The sequence below is a fragment of the Dendropsophus ebraccatus genome, chromosome 7 (genome assembly GCF_027789765.1).
Source record: "Dendropsophus ebraccatus isolate aDenEbr1 chromosome 7, aDenEbr1.pat, whole genome shotgun sequence".
Lineage (NCBI taxonomy): Eukaryota > Metazoa > Chordata > Amphibia > Anura > Hylidae > Dendropsophus > Dendropsophus ebraccatus.
This window is the reverse complement of record NC_091460.1, coordinates 147,841,384-147,863,379: the sequence shown is the minus strand read 5'-3', so window position 1 is coordinate 147,863,379 and position 21,996 is coordinate 147,841,384. Positions and strand designations below refer to the sequence as shown.

The 21,996-nt window shown below is 51.1% G+C and overlaps 1 protein-coding gene across 6 annotated transcripts in view; it reads right to left on the bottom strand.

Moving 5' to 3' along the window:
• The window catches only part of ARFIP1 (ARF interacting protein 1), a 65,063-nt gene extending 43,662 nt beyond the window's left edge, over positions 1 to 21,401 (bottom strand). For 2 of the 6 annotated variants that reach the window (XM_069978701.1, XM_069978698.1), the window contains exon 1: positions 10,864 to 10,940. In XM_069978701.1, coding sequence (XP_069834802.1) covers positions 10,864 to 10,938 — 75 coding nt within the window. In that variant the 5' untranslated portion in view covers positions 10,939 to 10,940. Of the gene's footprint in view, positions 1 to 10,863; positions 10,941 to 21,259 lie in introns of those variants that run through there. The other 4 variants (XM_069978699.1, XM_069978700.1, XM_069978703.1 and 1 more) reach the window with 4 other exon arrangements.
• Positions 21,402 to 21,996: the final 595 nt, after the last annotated feature.

Sequence of the window (21,996 nt, the reverse complement as noted above, 5' to 3'; positions counted from 1 at the left end):
CTACCTTACTATGATGATATAACCTTATGTACAGTATATAAGGTCACTACTACCTTACTATGATGATATAACCTTATGTACAGTATATACGGTCACTACTACCTTACTATGACAATATAACCTTATGTACAGTATATAAGGTCACTACTGCTTTACTATGATGATATAACCTTATGTACAGTATATACGGTCACTACTACCTTACTATGATGATATAACCTTATGTACAGTATATACGGTCACTACTACCTTACTATGATGATACAACCTTATGTACAGTATATACGGTCACTACAGCTTTACTATGATGATACAACCTTATGTACAGTATATACGGTCACTACTACCTTACTATGATGATATAACCTTATGTACAGTATATAAGGTCACTACTGCTTTACTATGATGATATAACCTTATGTACAGTATATACGGTCACTACTACCTTACTATGATGATATAACCTTATGTACAGTATATAAGGTCACTACTACCTTACTATGATGATACAACCTTATGTACAGTATATACGGTCACTACTACCTTACTATGACAATACAACCTTATGTACAGTATATACGGTCACTACTACCTTATTATGATGATATAACCTTATGTACAGTATATACGGTCACTACTACCTTACTATGATGATATAACCTTATGTACAGTATATAAGGTCACTACTACCTTACTATGATGATATAACCTTATGTACAGTATATAAGGTCACTACTACCTTACTATGACAATAAAACCTTATGTACAGTATATAAGGTCACTACTACCTTACTATGATGATATAACCTTATGTACAGTATATACAGTCACTACTACCTTACTATGATGATATAACCTTATGTACAGTATATAAGGTCACTACTACCTTACTATGATGATAAAACCTTATGTACAGTATATAAGGTCACTACTACCTTACTATGATGATATAACCTTATGTACAGTATATACGGTCACTACTACCTTACTATGATGATAAAACCTTATGTACAGTATATAAGGTCACTACTACCTTACTATGATGATATAACCTTATGTACAGTATATACGGTCACTACTACCTTACTATGATGATATAACCTTATGTACAGTATATACGGTCACTACTACCTTACTATGATGATATAACCTTATGTACAGGATACATATGGACTGCAGAGCTGCACTCCCTTCTTTCTCCATTTTATTCCTACACAACAAGAAGAATCATCTCCTGTACAAGTCTCAACAAATGACGGAACCTTCCTACCCAGTGATGCCGCAGTAATGACAGCGACCGAATCATCTACAATGGGATTCCTATTCCCATCTGCTGAAAGGAAAACCATAATGCTGCTAATGCCGAACCCGTCACCACCCGCACACCGACACCACCAGATGAGACCACCGATGACAGGAAGGTCAGGACGAAACTCTCCTCCACCTCTCGCGTAATCTGCAACCGAGAGGTCCGATGCAGATGTGAGCGGAGCCCTAATACTAGACCCTCAGCTCACTCACCTTAGGCCTCACCTCAGGCCTCACCTCAGGCCTCATTCACCTCACTCACCTCAGGCCTCATTCACCTCACTCACCTTAGGCCTCATTCACCTCACTCACCTCACTCGCCTCATTCACCTCACTCGCCTCATCTCAGGCCTCATTAACCTCACTCACCTCAGGCCTCACTCACCTCACTCACCTTAGGCCTCACTCACCTCACTCACCTTAGGCCTCACTCACCTCACTCGCCTCATTCACCTCACTCACCTCAGGCCTCATTCACCTCACTCACCTCAGGCCTCACTCACCTCAGGCCTCACTCACCTCACTCGCCTCATTCACCTTAGGCCTCACTCGCCTCACTCACCTCACTCGCCTCATTCACCTCAGGCCTCACTCACTTCACTCGCCTCATTCACCTCAGGCCTCACTCACCTCACTCGCCTCATTCACCTCAGGCCTCACTCACTTCACTCGCCTCAGGCCTCACTCACCTCATTCACCTTAGGCCTCACTCACCTCACTCGCCTCATTCCCCTTTTTGCCTTATTCACCTCACTCACCTCACTCGTCTCAGGCCTCACTCACCCATCATTTGCAGAATCCTTTGCAGCCCATTAATGTCTATGGGGCTAGTCACACATTCGGTAAATTTGCAGATCCGCAATCTGACACAAAAAAATAGAAGACAGGTTGTAATGTGGTCCGCAATTGTGGTGCAGAGACTCCAGCAGAAGTCTATGGGAAAGTACAAATGTGTGGAGAGCACAGGGCAGAACCATCCACAATCGCAGATCAAACTCATCTCTATGACATCACCAAGCTCATTTTTGCCTTCCCAATTTTTTTTTTTTTTTTTTATAGCTGCACCTTTAATTTGTGGATCCACAAAACACAGAGCACACTACACATACACTACACATACACTACACATGCGCTACAGATGATTTTTTGTGGATAAAAATTTGGGGATCATAAACTTCATCCTTGAAAATATACTGATCTGTGAATGTGGCCTAACAAAAGCAAATGACTGGAGCCGGATGGTTGTAGCCGCTCAAGTACATTACTATTATACACTTATAATAACAACAAATAGTTTATCAAAAGCAAATGACAAATGTCTCCATCTAGTCGACATGAAGAAAGCTTAGTGTCTGGAGTAATGCTGCCCGAAATAGTGGACCACCGACTGCGTGTGCTCAGGACAAGCACCCCCCCCCCCCCCCCCCCCCACACATCACGACAAGGGGACCCCCCACACACACACACACACACATCAGGACAAGCCCCCCCCCCCCGCACACACATCACGACAAGGGGACCCCCCACACACACACATCACGACAAGGGGACCCCCCCCCACACACACATCAGGACAAGGGGACCCCCCCCCCGCACATCACGACAAGGGGACCCCCCCCCCATCACGAACAGGGGGACAACCCCCCCCCCCATCACGAACAGGGACACCCCCCCCCCCCATCACGAACAGGGGGACACCCCCCACCCCATCACGACAGGGGGACCCCCCCCCCATCACGACAGGGGGACCCCCCCCCCATCACGACAGGGGGACACCCCCCCCCCTGCACATCAGCACAAGGCCCCCCACACACATCAGGGCAAGGGGACCCCCTCCCCAACAACAAACACACACACGAGGACAAGGCCCCCCCCCCCCGCACATCAGGACAAGGACCCCCCCCCACACACACACACACACACACACACACACACACACACACATCAGGACAAGGATCAAGGACTTTATTTCTTCCATTTACCACCACTCCTACAGAGACATGGCTCCTCTCCCAGATCCCAGCGGTCAGGTAGTCACTTCGCCTAGAAATACGGCGCCGCAGATTCTGTTATTCATCTCCAAAGGTGTTTGCATAAAAAATGCTGTCGTCTGTAATACAGAGGGTCCCATTTACTTCAAAGGGACATGAATCCAGCTCAGTTTTTGACTGTGGTGATTTCCCCTGAGTCACAGGAGGCGCTGAACCCAGAGTGAAGGAGGCTCCAGTATAAAGCCCCCCCCCCCCCAAGTGTCCGAGCAGGGGGTAAAGCCCGGTGACTTTCGTAGGTCTCTGTCTAACCACGTCAGCTAGGCTGGAGGGACATTGTGCACGGCCGTTCTGCAGTTTTTGGCTCATACATAGTAACCTTAGACGGATTTCCTAGATTTGGCGCAGAATTAACACTATGACCCTGCTATGTAAAGACATAAAGGGCACAAGTCACAGGATCACATAACAGGAGCACAGCGGCCGTACTACAGTATTCACCAGTCACACAGCGACATCTACTGGATAACTGGGGGATAACACTGCGTGACTATAGAGAGACGCCACCACGACGGTCATCACATAGTAGGAAACAACTGCTGGCGTACAGACACAGTCTCACAACCAGACGGACAGAGAGATCAGATGGTAAGATGGAGGAAACCAGAAGATTCGTCACTTAAAGGGAGTGAAGAAACACCTCAATACTGTCCTCTCATCTATCACTACAGCGGCTTCCACCACGCTATAATCTTACTGGCTATGCTGTGTGGTAGCAGAGAGATCTCATCTCCAATTTATATATAATAAGCTGCGTTACACCGAATTTACCAGGCCTATAAGAGACAGTAGCGTCACATTGTTACTGATAAATAAGAGTGTGGCTGCAGGGCCCCCTCTTTACGCACAGGGCCCCTCTTTATAACGTACTTCCAGATGTCCCTTCTCCTGTATTAGAACGCTCTTGATCTATGAAGACGCAGAGAATCCACTATGGGAGCAAACTACAAGCTACACCCCCACACGGACTGCTTTTTGCAGGATAGATATATATATATATATATATATATATATATATATATATATATATATATATATAGATATATATATAATTGTTGAACAGACTTTAGAAAATAGAAACATATATATATATATATAGATATATATATAATTGTTGAACAGACTTTAGAAAATAGAAACCTATCACAGGAAACCAATGTGCTGAAATCGCAGGTTACACTGAGATACAGCGCTGCAGCTACAGAGATACCACAGTCGGGTTGTGACTACTCTAATAATAAAAGAAAAATTATCAGGTTCCCACTAACCATAAAGGGAATTAACAAATGTAAATAACGTCGCCATGTAACGTGCTATCCAAACCCTGTATATAAATCAGAATGTGAAAGGAACCTAAACCATCAGCATGGCCGGCGGACACACCGCACCTAGACATAAGGGGAGAGAAGGCTCAGGCATCAGAATGGTGTATAGGAGCAGCTTATTCACCTCTCCGCTACCAGAGAGAGAGAGAGCCGGACTGCCAGAGAGAGAGAGAGCCGGACTGCCAGAGAGAGAGAGAGAGCCGGACTGCCAGAGAGAGAGAGAGAGCCGGACTGCCAGAGAGAGAGAGAGAGCCGGACTGCCAGAGAGAGAGAGAGAGCCGGACTGCCAGAGAGAGAGAGAGAGAGCCGGACTGCCAGAGAGAGAGAGAGAGAGCCGGACTGCCAGAGAGAGAGAGAGAGAGCCGGACTGCCAGAGAGAGAGAGAGAGAGCCGGACTGCCAGAGAGAGAGAGAGAGCCGGACTGCCAGAGAGAGAGAGAGAGCCGGACTGCCAGAGAGAGAGAGAGACGGACTGCCAGGAGGAGAGACTGTTTGTAACCCCTCAGCGGCCGGCCAGGTAATGAATAGAGCACAAGTATAAGGCCCTACAGATTCCAAATCCTATGCGACCACACAAGTGAAAAACAAACCAACACTGAGATCTTACCCATTAGCTCCTGATAAAGGGAGCGTAACGTGTGTCGGGCTGGTGGGCCGGACGGGGGTAAGATCTCAGTGTTGGTCACTTGTGTGGTCGCATAGGATTTGGAATCTGTAGGGCCTTACTTGTGCTCTATTCATTACCTGGCCGGCCGCTGAGGGGTTACAGTCTCTCCTCCATTATACTATATCATATTACACTACATCCATGCTGTCACTGCATTGCAGGTTAAACACTTGTCATTGCTATAATTTCAGTGACCACTAGATGGTAGTGTTGCAATTGGTATAATTTCTAATTTTATATTGATTTACCACACAGATCTTTCTCCCCCTCTGGCCTCGTGTTATCTGTGTCTTTTCCCATGAAATTCCCTCGTTTTTATCAATTTTTTGTAAATGTAAATAAAGGACTTTGTTATACTTCTAAATAATTGTGCAATTTTTTTCGGTTTTCTATATGGTTTTGTTGCACTGTATGTTGTATAGGCAGGACTTTCTTTTGGGTTGTCTATTACACTAAACAATTATCGTTTAAATCCGAACGATAATTGTTCCATGTAATACCACCCTAACAGGTAATAAAGTAAACCCCCGCTGCCCACCCAGGGACACCCCCGCTGCCCACCCAGGGACACCCCCGCTGCCCACCCAGGGACACCCCCGCTGCCCACCCAGGGACACCCCCGCTGCCCACCCAGGGACACCCCCGCTGCCCACCCAGGGACACCCCCGCTGCCCACCCAGGGACACCCCCGCTGCCCACCCAGGGACACCCAGTCAGTACAGACTATAAACTGGGGCAGCGCAGGATACATTTCACAGCTCATTTTTTATTTACAGGGGTTTATAGAACTGAAGCAGAATGTGAACAATGGCGAGTGGACAAGGAGCGGCCTCGGGTTACCAGGTGTTCTACACTGGGGGAAAAAAATATGTCATCAACAAGCCGGAGTTTCTTACACCATCAGCAGACCATCCCACCCCAGCGGGCGCCGTCAGCAGACCGTCTCACCCCAGCGGGCGCCGTCAGCAGACCGTCTCACCCCAGCGGGCGCCGTCAGCAGACCGTCTCACCCCAGCGGGCACCGTCAGCAGACCGTCTCACCCCAGCGGGCACCGTCAGCAGACCGTCTCACCCCAGCGGGCACCGTCAGCAGACCGTCTCACCCCAGCGGGCACCGTCAGCAGACCGTCTCACCCCAGCGGGCACCGTCAGCAGACCGTCTCACCCCAGCGGGCACCGTCAGCAGACCGTCTCACCCCAGCGGGCACCGTCAGCAGACCGTCTCACCCCAGCGGGCACCGTCAGCAGACCGTCTCACCCCAGCGGGCACCGTCAGCAGACCGTCTCACCCCAGCGGGCACCGTCAGCAGACCGTCTCACCCCAGCGGGCACCGTCAGCAGACCGTCTCACCCCAGCGGGCACCGTCAGCAGACCGTCTCACCCCAGCGGGCACCGTCAGCAGACCGTCTCACCCCAGCGGGCACCGTCAGCAGACCGTCTCACCCCAGCGGGCACCGTCAGCAGACCGTCTCACCCCAGCGGGCACCGTCAGCAGACCGTCTCACCCCAGCGGGCACCGTCAGCAGACCGTCTCACCCCAGCGGGCACCGTCAGCAGACCGTCTCACCCCAGCGGGCACCGTCAGCAGACCGTCTCACCCCAGCGGGCACCGTCAGCAGACCGTCTCACCCCAGCGGGCACCGTCAGCAGACCGTCTCACCCCAGCGGGCACCGTCAGCAGACCGTCTCACCCCAGCGGGCACCGTCAGCAGACCGTCTCACCCCAGCGGGCACCGTCAGCAGACCGTCTCACCCCAGCGGGCACCGTCAGCAGACCGTCTCACCCCAGCGGGCACCGTCAGCAGACCGTCTCACCCCAGCGGGCACCGTCAGCAGACCGTCTCACCCCAGCGGGCACCGTCAGCAGACCGTCTCACCCCAGCGGGCACCGTCAGCAGACCGTCTCACCCCAGCGGGCACCGTCAGCAGACCGTCTCACCCCAGCGGGCACCGTCAGCAGACCGTCTCACCCCAGCGGGCACCGTCAGCAGACCGTCTCACCCCAGCGGGCACCGTCAGCAGACCGTCTCACCCCAGCGGGCACCGTCAGCAGACCGTCTCACCCCAGCGGGCACCGTCAGCAGACCGTCTCACCCCAGCGGGCACCGTCAGCAGACCGTCTCACCCCAGCGGGCACCGTCAGCAGACCGTCCCACCCCAGCGGGCACCGTCAGCAGACCGTCCCACCCCAGCGGGCACCGTCAGCAGACCGTCTCACCCCAGCGGGCACCGTCAGCAGACCGTCTCACCCCAGCGGGCACCGTCAGCAGACCGTCTCACCCCAGCGGGCACCGTCAGCAGACCGTCTCACCCCAGCGGGCACCGTCAGCAGACCGTCTCACCCCAGCGGGCACCGTCAGCAGACCGTCTCACCCCAGCGGGCACCGTCAGCAGACCGTCTCACCCCAGCGGGCACCGTCAGCAGACCGTCTCTCCCCAGCGGGCACCGTCAGCAGACCGTCTCTCCCCAGCGGGCACCGTCAGCAGACCGTCTCACCCCAGCGGGCACCGTCAGCAGACCATCCCACCCCAGCGGGCACCGTCAGCAGACCATCCCACCCCAGCGGGCACCGTCAGCAGACCATCCCACCCCAGCGGGCACAGTCAGCAGACCATCCCACCCCAGCGGGCACAGTCAGCAGACCATCCCACCCCAGCGGGCACCGTCAGCAGACCATCCCACCCCAGCGGGCACCGTCAGCAGACCATCCCACCCCAGCGGGCACCGTCAGCAGACCGTCTCACCCCAGCGGGCACCGTCAGCAGACCGTCTCACCCCAGCGGGCACCGTCAGCAGACCGTCTCACCCCAGCGGGCACCGTCAGCAGACCGTCTCACCCCAGCGGGCACCGTCAGCAGACCGTCTCACCCCAGCGGGCACCGTCAGCAGACCGTCTCACCCCAGCGGGCACCGTCAGCAGACCGTCTCACCCCAGCGGGCACCGTCAGCAGACCGTCTCTCCCCAGCGGGCACCGTCAGCAGACCGTCTCACCCCAGCGGGCACCGTCAGCAGACCGTCTCACCCCAGCGGGCACCGTCAGCAGACCATCCCACCCCAGCGGGCACCGTCAGCAGACCGTCTCACCCCAGCGGGCACCGTCAGCAGACCGTCCCACCCCAGCGGGCACCGTCAGCAGACCATCCCACCCCAGCGGGCACCGTCAGCAGACCATCCCACCCCTATCTACACACAGTTCTATTCTTTATTGGGACAGATTATGTACTGGAGATAATTTTTACTAAACAAGCCCGTTCTTTGTTTGAATGGGCTCCCTACGTACTAGATTCACTGAATGAACATGCTACCAATCTGAAAGGAATTGTTATACTGTGCAAAAAATTTCCAATAAGTGTGGATTGTGTTTTCACAACCTCATCCGCTTGTAAGATTTAACCCCTTCAACATACAGCGGTGATATCTGCAGGACATGGGCAGCCCCTGTAGGTCGCCAGACAGCAATGGGCAGCAAGCAGCAGGCACTCTGGAGAGGGAGTGGGTATTTTTTTCCTTATTTTCCCCATAAAAACTATTTCCCCTTCTTGGAAATCCCCTTTAATATCCGTCAATATGCAGAAAGGTCCGCAGAGCTTCAGTCACAAGTCTCAAAACCCGAGACTAGTCAGGTATCGCCACAGGGAAGGACCCAGCAAAGGAATGGCTTCAGTATGGAGACCACCAACACCACTATATTATGTGGCCCCGTCAGTCAATACCCAACTCCATTACAAGTCTGAGGATTGGGGAAATACCAAGGCAAGGTATCCACAGACGGCCTGGTAGAGCCGTACAGGAAACAGATCACTGATCTCAGGGAGACCGGCCAAGGAAAACACTGTCAGCTGCTGGTTACAGCGCTCAGTGCAGTGACATCCTAGGTGCATTGCCCCCTTGGAAATATCAATATGCAAAAGGGTCAAGGTACCAATATGTCTGCGCACTCCGATAACTGTTGCTGCCAGTTACTCTATTATGGTAGAGGAAGGGACGTTCACACTTAGGAATTCTTGCTGAATTTCAAGCTAAGCTGCATGCCAATTTTTTTGGCGCAGAGCGGAGGGCACACGAGGCATCGTATTCAATGAACAGGACAGGCAGAAGTTCAAGAGGAGTCCGAAGTGTGGTAGTAATTCCGCCAGAAAAATTATTTTCCGCCCTAAAAAATACCAGCTGTGCACAGGATCTCACATTGCCATCTTTTCTGTATTTTATTACTGCGTTTTAAATGTTTTTGTGCGCGGATATTCTTTACTCTGCGGAGCACATTGATGTTTCCCGGGGGCAATGCACCTAGGATTTCACTGTAACCAGCGGTCAGTGGTGTCTTCTTTGGCTGCTGTCCCTGATCACTCACCTGGAGACCCTTAATATCCAGGCTACGTCATGTCTATAGGACTTTTTCTATAAATCCGCCATATTTACTTTTTGGTGCCCTGTATAGTACTGTGCAGCTGCATTTACAGCAGGTGGTCGGGGCCGGGATCCCACACAGCAGGTGGTCGGGGCCGGGATCCCACACAGCAGGTGGTCGGGGCCGGGATCCCACACAGCAGGTGGTCGGGGCCGGGATCCCACACAGCAGGTGGTCGGGGCCGGGATCCCACACAGCAGGTGGTCGGGGCCGGGATCCCACACAGCAGGTGGTCGGGGCCGGGATCCCACACAGCAGGTGGTCGGGGCCGGGATCCCACACAGCAGGTGGTCGGGGCCGGGATCCCACACAGCAGGTGGTCGGGGCCGGGATCCCACACAGCAGGTGGTCGGGGCCGGGATCCCACACAGCAGGTGGTCGGGGCCGGGATCCCACACAGCAGGTGGTCGGGGCCGGGATCCCACACAGCAGGTGGTCGGGGCCGGGATCCCACACAGCAGGTGGTCGGGGCCGGGATCCCACACAGCAGGTGGTCGGGGCCGGGATCCCACACAGCAGGTGGTCGGGGCCGGGATCCCACACAGCAGGTGGTCGGGGCCGGGATCCCACACAGCAGGTGGTCGGGGCCGGGATCCCACACAGCAGGTGGTCGGGGCCGGGATCCCACACAGCAGGTGGTCGGGGCCGGGATCCCACACAGCAGGTGGTCGGGGCCGGGATCCCACAGCCCTGCAGACACAAACCTTAGCGGCAGCAGCGGGGGCCGTGTCCACACTTATTGCTGCTAGTTATTGAAGTTATACATGTACATTAAAAACTATAGTTTAAAAAACGAAGTTATATGACAAAGTATTACAGCATTGTATGGGAAATATAGATTCGGTCTCCGGAATACCCCTTTAAAAACAGAAAAGATTCTGCTTCTGTGTTAACATTTTCTCCTGTTTATCACTGTAATTATTGTTACGTCTTTAGCAATGATGGCGGATACTGAGGGATTAGTACCCTGAGGGGTCGGCGGCCGCCATCATCTCCGTCACTCACATCAGCACAGCGAGTAGAATGACACAAGTGATGACGGACGCCACAGCCTCACAGTGATAAATGATAATAATATCCTATAGGTTATATCCTAATAACAGACCTCAGGGTCAGACACATCTTCAGGATCAGGTAATGTTGCCGCATTAGGGGCTGAATCATCTGAGCTGTCAGACATATCTGTAAAAAAACAGAATCAGCATCAAGCATTGTGGAAACTGGCGGAGCTCATACACAGGCCCCCATATAAATGAGCTCATACACAGGCCCCCATATACATGAGCTCATACACAGGCCCCCATATACATGAGCTCATACACAGGCCCCCATATACATGAGCTCATACACAGGCCCCCATATACATGAGCTCATACACAGGCCCCCATATACATGAGCTCATACACAGGCCCCCATATACATGAGCTCATACACAGGCCCCCATATACATGAGCTCATACACAGGCCCCCATATACATGAGCTCATACACAGGCCCCCATATACATGAGCTCATACACAGGCCCCCATATACATGAGCTCATACACAGGCCCCCATATACATGAGCTCATACACAGGCCCCCATATACATGAGCTCATACACAGGCCCCCATATACATGAGCTCATACACAGGCCCCCATATACATGAGCTCATACACAGGCCCCCATATACATGAGCTCATACACAGGCCCCCATATACATGAGCTCATACACAGGCCCCCATATACATGAGCTCATACACAGGCTAAGGTCTCATTTACACAATCTGTGCCGACATGACCAGAGGAGGATCACGGATCCCCCAATAGAAGTGCAGCCCCCCCCCGTCGCCCGGCAGCAGAGATGACAGGAGCGCAGAAGAGAACTACTCGCCTACTACCCCTGTGCTGGCCGGCTCACATGTTCACCGGCACGGGGGTAGTAGGCGAGTAGTTGTCTTCTGCGCTCCTGTCATCTCTGCTGCCGGGCGGCGGGGGAAATCCATGCCGTGATCCGCACTAGTAGTGTCCTACTTTTTCGCGGTGAGGGTCGCAGCACGGATTGTGTGAATGGATGCATTTATTTGAATGGCTCCTAATATTGTTTGGGTCACAGATCCGCGGCCACAGACAATTTTATGGGACGGGTGAAGTCGTCCGTGCGCAGGGACAAATTTAGAGCCCATTGCTTTGTATTGGGCTAATCAGATAATTATTAGAGATGAGTGAAACAGATTGGTTTTGCTTCGTAGGAAGCAGCACTGATCTGTGCTCGTACCCCTCAGGCTGCCGCCAGTGGTTACCGCCAGTGTGGGGAGAAGCGTGAGGCTGTGTGCTTCACTGACCAACTCGCTGCTTGCCTCGACTCACAGCTGGAGATGGCCGCCATTGTAAGTCTATAGAACCTGCACAGTCTGCAAATTACAGGGAGATTTTATAAGAATCCTGAGTAATTTGGTTGCATTAATTTAAAGGGAATCTGTCCTGACTTTTATGCTGCCTGTACAAGGCATCAGGCTGGTCCTCGGGGGCATCCCACTCAGCCTATGCCAGTGGAGCAATATATAAAAATCATTTAAATAGTCAAGTACCCCTTTAAGAAAAAAATTGTACTCCTTTAGGGCCCTATTCCACGGGACGATTATCGTTCAGATTATCATTAAATTGTTCGAATCTAAACGATAAACGTTCAGTTGAATAGCAGTTAATGACCAACGACCGAACGAGAAATTGTTGATTGTTTAATATTGTTGGACCTATTTTTATTGTTGCTCGTTCGCATTGAATAAGACGTCGTTCGCAGTAGTGAAAAACGCAATAGCGACGACAAGACGACCGCAAAAACGATCATAAGTAATGATTATCTTTCCCTGTAAATGAGTGAACGATTTCAGATCTTTCGCAATAGCGGTCGTTAGGATCGTTTATCGTTAACGATTATGCAAATGATAATCGTCCTGTGGAATAGGGCCCTTACTAATAAGTAAGTGGTGCACATCTGATCTTACAAACTTTGCTTCATGGCACGACCCTTGGGGTTATAGATACATAAATTGTGTATCCCATTAAAATAAATAGGATTAGCAAAAAAAAAAAAAAAAAAAAAGTGCAGCTGAACAGTATAAAATGCTTATATCTATAGGCAGCAAAGGAAAGAGGCCAAGGCGGCAAAGAGGCCAAGGCGGCAAAGAGGCCAAGGCGGCAAAGAGGCCAAGGCGGCAAAGAGGCCAAGGCGGCAAGGTGTGAAACGCGGAGGAGGGAAAGGGCAAACGCGGAGGAGGGAAAGGGCAAACGCGGAGGAGGGAAAGGGCAAACACGGAGGAGGGAAGAGGACATCGGATAGAAACCAGTCCTGTACTAAACATATCAAGCATTAGAGAACTGTCCATTCATGGACAAAATTTAAAACGTAACTCATTTCAGGGTCATTTTTCTGAAAACATTAAATATCAACAGTAGAAAAGATTTTAAGAAACTCTGTAATAGGTTTTATGTACTAAAAGAGTTTCCTTCTGTAGTGAAAAAGCAATCTCCCAGCCTCCCCCCTCACATCAAATGAAGCAGGATTTCTGTCTCCATTATGTGGCTATGGAGAGGGGAGGGGCTGTTAGGAGTGAGTGAGCACGGAGCAGTCCTGCACAGCACAACACCCTGCAATCTTCTCTCAGTAAGTTCATAGATAAGCACTGACCTTTCTGACCCCAGAATCCTGCGGTTTAGGTGCACAGAGAGTCTACAAACAGCTGACCTTCATGTCACCTCTTCCTGCTCCCTCATCTTCCTCAGCCCCTCCCCCCCTTCATAGGCTTACAATGGAGAGAGCAGAACCCGTCTTCACTGGCTTCTCTGTAATGAAGACGTGTTTGTCTGATAATGCACAGATAAGAAGTCAGGGGGGGGGGGGGGGGGGGGAGGCTGGGAAATTGCTTCTTGAGTACAGAAGGAGGCTTTTTTGGCTGATGAAACCTATTACAGAGTTTCTTAAAATCGCTTATACTACTGATTTCTGCAATAAAAAAAAAAAACATTTTAAATGTAAGATTTCCATGGATAAATCTAGATACAGCAAATATTGGCACTGATACAGGGAATGATACAGTCTCCAAGAGCGCAGATGAATTTACACAGAAAATATAGAAGCGGGAAGTAAACTACAGCCCGGAGCTCTGAGATAATACATGGAATCAGGGTTACTGGCGTCCAGCAATTCCCGCCAATCATCAGGCAGAACAGTCACAGAAACCTCCCTACCCTAGCCGCAAGTTATCTGCTATTAGTGACCATAGTAAAACAGCAACTATATACAAAGGTTGGGAAAAGTTTTCTAGAACAGACTCTTATGAGATGAGACTCCAGGAGTGTGAAGAAGATTCCCCCCAGAAACGCTCCAGATAACTCCTGTACATTACATGGTGGTTACTAAGGTTAGCCGACTGTCGGGCCATTTAACCCCTCGTACAGAAGTCCCAGGAAATAAAGAGCTTTCTTCCAGAGACAGCACCGATCTTGTCTGCACTTTGGGTGCAGGTTTTGTAACTCAGTTCCATTGAAGTGGATGGAGCTTAACTGCAGACCGCACCTGACCTGGAGACAAGAGTGATGCTGTCTCTGGAAGAAAGCGGCCATGTTTTGTAACCCCTGGATACCCCTTTAATTTTAATGGACGAACAGTGATGCACGCTGCATTATTCTTGCTCTAAAATCTGCCCCCCTAATAGAGTCCGGGACGGCAATGAGACCACCGCCACAGATAACCTGTTCCCTCTCACACCCATCCCCATATCTCTGCTCAGGAAAGTAGATTTTCCTGCTCCGCCAGCCGCTCTTACTTACACCTCATAAGATCTATTGTTATCGTGACAAAGTCCAACAATGAAGCCGTCAGAAAACATCGATAGTTCATTTGTAAACTTTAGTAAAAAGAAGATGTGAACATGTGAATCCGGATCTGAAGCCAATGCCGGCACGTCCAGCGGTTTTGTCCTGCTTGGGCTTCTACATAATAGTCCAATCATAAGGTGACAGCAGCCGATGACCGCCATCTTGTGAGATCTGTCTCTGTATGAAGATTTATAATATCAGGTAGTAGGGGTGGTGTGAACAGAGTTCCCGCTGTCTGCCCGCTCCGTGGAGCGGGCGGATCCAGCGGGAGGACCGCCTGGAAAACTGGGATACAGCCATAGCCATAGGCTGTATCCCAGTTTTCCAGGTGTTACTCCCGCTGTATCCGGACGCTCCACGGAGATCCAAGCGGAGATCTGCTGCCGAGCGTTCGGGTTCATACAAACCCAAACCTCAGCAGGTTCAGACCATCCCTATCAGGTAGGTTTCAATTCCTCCCAATATCTACAGTGTCAGTAGGTGACCAGAGTGTGAGATCTCCTGCGGTCACCTCAGAGAGTCCTGAGATCTCCTGACAGCAGTGACCGCAATGGGAGATGTAATAATAGGCTTCAAAGACTCTTTGTACATTTGCCAGTATTGCATCTGTAATTTGTATTTTTGGCAGATTCCAATGGAGCCGGGTGACAGAGGAGAGGGGGTTTCCTCCCACTGGGTCTGGCTGTTCTCCAGTGCTTCAGGCCGGGCCAGTGGCCATGCACAGGAATCGGGACGCGTTTTTTTTTTACCGCGGCATTTGCTTTCTCACACCGACGCTGTTTTATTCACGTGCAACACTTAAAGCGAACGTACCTGATGGTGCATTCACTTTAAATAAGAGAGAATGGTTTCAATCAATTACTCACATATATTTTCTGGATTGCGGACGCTTCAAACATAAAAAATTAGGGACGCTCCCATAGACTTCTATGAGACAATCTGTGCCGCAATTACGGCCCGTACTACAGCTCATCAGTCATTTGTGCAGTTTGTGGATTCATACGGACAGTGTGAACAGCCCAAGCTAATAGGCACTAACTTTGTCTGTAATTGTGGAGCTGCAAAACTACAGAACATGTGAATGCAGCCTAAGGCTGCCCTTACACAGAGATCTGACAGATTATTGAAGCCAAAGCCAGGAGCAGACTATAAACAGAGAACAGGTCATAAAGGAAAGACTGAGATTTCTCCTCTTCTCACATCCATTCCTGGCTTTGGCTGGAATCTGTGTGTGTAAAGACACCCTAAAACAGAATTTGCAGCACCCCATTCGCAGCAGCTGGTGGCCGAGCGAGCCTCCTGGCTGCTGCAAACTTTATGCTTATATTCCAAGTTTTATGACTACATAACCACCTTGACATTTACCTTTCTTTCCTATTCATTATAACTCTTCCATATTCATTCGCCCCATCAGCCGTTCTGACTATTATATAAGGACGTAAATCAGCCAAACCTAATACTATGTGTATGGGGGCGCCCCGACTCTCCTCACACCGGCAAATAGCAGGAGAAAGAAGGACTGGTTCTGAAAACAGATGAGCTGATTTCTTCCACTTACCCCAGTGAAATCCTAAGTGCTCTGTGCTGGGTGTACAAGTGTATGGAGAGCCAGGAGCAATAACCATGCACACAGCACGGCCGTCTCTATGAGGATTCTGCAGCTTCAAAACCCTATAGATCAAAGTAACTAAAGGGCTAAAATGTCACTAATAACCAATAACAACTAATAACCACTGATAGCACTGATAGCCAGCGATACTGCGGTTTCATCAGGTGTTACGGAGTGACAGCTCAGCTCTGCTACATGCAGGACCTGAGCAGTACAGGGGATGTGGCAGTGTTGGCTCCCAGCTTTGTTATCTGACTCCATGGTGCAGCACTTCTGCCTCCTCCCCGTCACTGCGAGCTCCGGGCTGGGTGTGCAGGACACGTACGCGGCAGTCAGGATGGAGCTGCACATGTGTCACCGCTCCACCACTCGCCGGCCCCAATCTCATTCACTGTATTGTACAGTCTGACAATGGCTGAATAATAGCGAGGTTATACGGGATAGAGAACACACATAGCCGGCACAGGGGGGGGGGGGGGGGAGGGAGATACATAGGAGATAGATAGATAGGAGATAGATAGATAGGAGATAGGAGATAGATAGGAGATAGATAGGAGATAGATAGATAGGAGATAGATAGATAGGAGATAGATAGATAGGAGATAGATAGATAGGAGATAGATAGATAGATAGGAGATAGATAGGAGATATATAGATAGATAGGAGATAGATAGGAGATAGATAGGAGACAGACAGACAGACAGACAGACAGATAGACAGACAGATAGACAGATAAGACAGATAGATATAATCTATATACACACACATATACAGAGAAACCTATGCACCACATTATCCTGTATCCTAGAAGAGATTGTCAGCTCTGTGGTACACCAGGTATCTTCTCTGCTGGGGCCATCACCTTCAAGGCCTTTTCACTTTGTATATACAGTATGTATTCAACAATAATGGCGGCCAAATGTGGGGACCTCCTGTCAGCCATTGAATCCTCATTATGGGGGCACTCTGTACAGATTATCAGAACAGTAAAGAAGTATTCCTACCGATAAATGTTATATCCTAGCTACAGGTTATGCTGGAAAATACACAACTGGGGCAGTTCCTACCTCTAAGACCTGCACCTATTGGCAACATTGGGGCCCCAATGCTGCCCCCTCCCCCAAATGCTGCCCCCTCCCCCCAATGCTGCCCCCTCCCCCCAATGCTGCCCCCTCCCCCCCCAATGCTGCCCCCTCCCCCCCCAATGCTGCCCCCTCCCCCAAATGCTGCCCCCTCCCCCAAATGCTGCCCCCTCCCCCCAATGCTTGCTTAGCAATACTTTTTTCTTAAGATGTTACCCCAGGATTCCAAGTTAATCCCCAGGACAGATGATGAATGTCTGATGTGCGGCTGCTGGAATCCCCCCCAGAAAAGTGTTTCCGTGCCCCCCGTGTGGATGAAGCGGGGGTTTAGCAGATGCTGCAGCTCCATTTATTCTGTGTGTGTATTGGGGTAATAGCCAAGAATAAGCCCCAGTTATCCTCAGAACCGCCCCAGCAAGTGAATGAAGTGGCAGCACATGTGTGACCGCTGTTCTTATCATAGGGGGAGACAGGAGACCCTCATTCTCAGGATCAGTACGGGTGCAAAGAAAAACCCACAAATACCATCGGCTGAAATGCAGAACTCTCTGAAAACTAACGGTGCGGCTGCTTCAGGGTGCACAATGAGGCCGCACTTACAGAAATGGCTGCATGGTGGAGGGGTCGGAAGAAATACATTACAGCACAAATGCCACAAAGTATCTCGCCTACAATACCGAGACCGGCCCCAAAACTTGTGACTAAAATCCAACTTTTCGGCCACAACCATAACCGTTACTACTGGAGAGGAGTCACCAAGGCCTATGATGGAAGGAACACCATTCCTGCTGTACAGCATGGGGGGGGGGGAAATCGCTGATGTTTTGGGGGAAACTTTGGGGGAAAGATGAATGCTTATCAGCAAATACTGGAGGCAAATGGGCATCATCAGCCCAGAAGCTGCACATGGGACGTACATGACAACAATCCAAAACACCAAGGCCAAGACGCCCTGTCATTGGCTACAGCAGAACAAAGTGAAGGTTCTGGAGCGGCCATCTCAGTCTTCTGACCTCAGTATCATTGAGCCGCTCTGGGGAGATCTCAGGACACACCATGCAGGACAGACCAAGGGGGAGTATGGCTTTTTATATGAACCTTACAGAACACTGAGTGACACCTGTCCGTCCATGACTGACGCTTCCCTGTATAATAACCAGGAGCAGAGCGCTGACCTGCAGAGTATAACGCATTGTTCTAACTTTAGTGTTCTGTGCGACATCAAACATGGTGCTAGAGGAGCCGAGTGCACAGAACACAGTGTGATGGAGGAACAGCGTCCAGCGAAAGGGGAACATGTGGATGTAAACCAACGGCCAATGATAAGCAGTGAGAGGAGGCAGCTGGGATGGGGGTGAGAGGAGGAGGAGGGCGGCGGGATCGTGGTGAGAGGAGGAGGAGGCTGGGATCGCGGTGAGAGGAGGAGGAGGCGGAGGAGGCCGGGATCGCGGTGAGAGGAGGAGGAGGCCGGGATCGCGGTGAGAGGAGGTGGAGGCCGGGATCGCGGTGAGAGGAGGTGGGGGCCGGGATCGCGGTGAGAGGAGGTGGGGGCCGGGATCGCGGTGAGAGGAGGAGGCCGGGATGGCATTCAACCAGGTTTTTGTCCACGCAAAAAAAAAATGGCTGCGTTTTGATCAGATTTTTATTACGGGAGTCATCAGAAAAACGGAGCAAAATGGATGCACACAAATGGCTGCTTGTTTTTTTTGCATAATATGGATGAAATAAATGAATTGCAAAAACACAGTGTGACCGGCCTGAGACGTGTGGCCCCTGTGATGTGGCTCCTGGCCGTCCCTGTGCTCCGCATCCTGGAGCTTTCTGCTACTTCCTTTTCCTTATCTCTTTTACAGAACAGTCATAAAGCTGAGACCTTGGGTGATATCCAGTAACCTGCAGCTATATCACATATATATATATATATACATATATATATATATATATATATATATATATATATATATATATATATAATCACACATAGTAGTCTGTACAGGGAGCAACATTAACCCTTAAACTAGAACTATATGGGTGCAGCCAACCTGTCTACAGCAGCTTCCTCCTGTGAGGACCTATAGCAGGGATCAGCAGGGATCGGGTCCACACACACACACACACACACACACACACACACACACACACACACACAGAGGGGGCCCGGCCATCACACACACAGACACACACACACAAAGACAGAGGGGACCCGGCCATCACACACACACAGAGGGGACCCGGCCATAGCGCGCGCGCACACACACACACACACACACACACACACACACACACACACACACACACACACACACACACACACACACACACACACACACACACACACACACAGAGGGGGGACCAGGCCAACACCCACCCACGTGCCCTGGCTCTCACACACTATATACAAGCTCGGGCCCTATATATACTCATGTTCTGCAGATAATCCCTGTGTGGACCTGTTACACATACACAATGGGCAGCAGCGCAGCCTCCACACAGGATTAGGACACTTCATTACACTCAGGAAACATCTGCTCTGAAATCTCCCAACATATCAACTGCACGACTACCGGGAGCACATGACCCCCGAGCACACGGCTATAGTCAGAGATCACGGCCGCTCTATGGACAGCCACAAGATGATCAGTATACCAGACTGTAGAATCCACTGAGAGACGCCGACAGTCCCTGCGCTACCTGCTCATCAGTATATATGAATGGCTGCCATGTAATACTGTACCAGCTGATGAGCCGGGGTGCGACCACCAATAGCAGCAGATTATAGGGGGGACTGATCGGAGAGCGGGGACTGTCCACATGAGGGTCCCTATATTCCTGGGGCTCAAGACTAAACCAGTCAGAAGACCATGTTTTTGCCCCGACACCAGGTCATTGGGTTATTAGCTCCATACACAGTACGGACAGCCTCACAGGAGACATTGTATAGCAGGGGGACAGGCAGCGCCCCACTGACAGAGGGGGACAGGCAGCGCCCCACTGACAGAGGGGGACAGGCAGCGCCCCACTGACAGAGGGGGACAGGCAGCGCCCCACTGACAGAGGGGGACAGGCAGCGCCCCACTGACAGAGGGGGACAGGCAGCGCCCCACTGACAGAGGGGGACAGGCAGCGCCCCACTGACAGAGGGGGACAGGCAGCGCCCCACTGACAGAGGGGGACAGGCAGTACCCGGGTGATAGAAGCTGCGGGCAGTGTGACAGGCAGTACAGGGGTGATAGAAGCTGCGGGCAGTGTGACAGGCAGTACAGGGGTGATAGAAGCTGCGGGCAGTGTGACAGGCAGTACAGGGGGTGATAGAAGCTGCGGGCAGTGTGATAGAAGCTGCGGGCAGTGTGATAGAAGCTGCGGGCAGTGTGACAGGCAGTACAGGGGTGATAGAAGCTGCGGGCAGTGTGACAGGCAGTACAGGGGTGATAGAAGCTGCGGGCAGTGTGACAGGCAGTACAGGGGTGATAGAAGCTGCGGGCAGTGTGATAGAAGCTGCGGGCAGTGTGACAGGCAGTACAGGGGGTGATAGAAGCTGCGGGCAGTGTGATAGAAGCTGCGGGCAGTGTGACAGGCAGTACCCGGGTGATAGAAGCTGCGGGCAGTGTGATAGAAGCTGCGGGCAGTGTGACAGGCAGTACAGGGGTGATAGAAGCTGCGGGCAGTGTGACAGGCAGTACAGGGGATGATAGAAGCTGCGGGCAGTGTGATAGAAGCTGCGGGCAGTGTGACAGGCAGTACCCGGGTGATAGAAGCTGCGGGCAGTGTGATAGAAGCTGCGGGCAGTGTGACAGGCAGTACAGGGGTGATAGAAGCTGCGGGCAGTGTGACAGGCAGTACAGGGGGTGATAGAAGCTGCGGGCAGTGTGATAGAAGCTGCGGGCAGTGTGACGTGTACCACCTGACCAGTGACCCCCTCCCCCCCGTACAGGTGCGCACTCCCCGCCTACCTGTTGCTGCTCCTCACACGCGCCGTGACGGACACTTCCCCGTTCTCACCTGTGAATACCGGCTGCTGTCCGTGCCCCGGGTCTCCGTGCCTGCACCGGCCTCCCCTACCACCCGCTGTTCCGTCCCAAACGACTGAATGACCCTACACCCACACAGACACTTCCAACTCCACCCGGAAGTGTAGCCGCTTAGCGGGACTCTCTTACCGCCAGCTGCCAACTCTATGATCCGGATCTACTGCTGAAGTATCAGAGGGAAGCGCGTCCTCCTCTACAAACATGGCGGCGGCTCGGGCGGGTGATGGGCGCTGGCGCCCTCTGCTGCTGGGAGGAGAAGGAACTGAGCCGGACTCCTCTGGAAGGCAGAACAGTAAATCTTCTCTACAGTCAAACCTTTTGTTTGTTTGTATTTTATTTTTATTTTATACAATATTTGCAGGAAACCAACGCTATGATGTATAATACTGCCCATCTGAATGACACATATAAATGACACTTATATATCGCCTATATATAACACCTATATATCACCTATATATCACCTATATATAATATATAACACTCATAAATCACCTCTCTCTCTCTCTCTCTCTCTCTCTCTCTATATATATATATATATATATATATATATATATAACACTTATATATCACCTATAAATAATATATATAACACTTATATATCACCTATATATAACACATATATCACCTATATATATATATAACACTTATATATCACC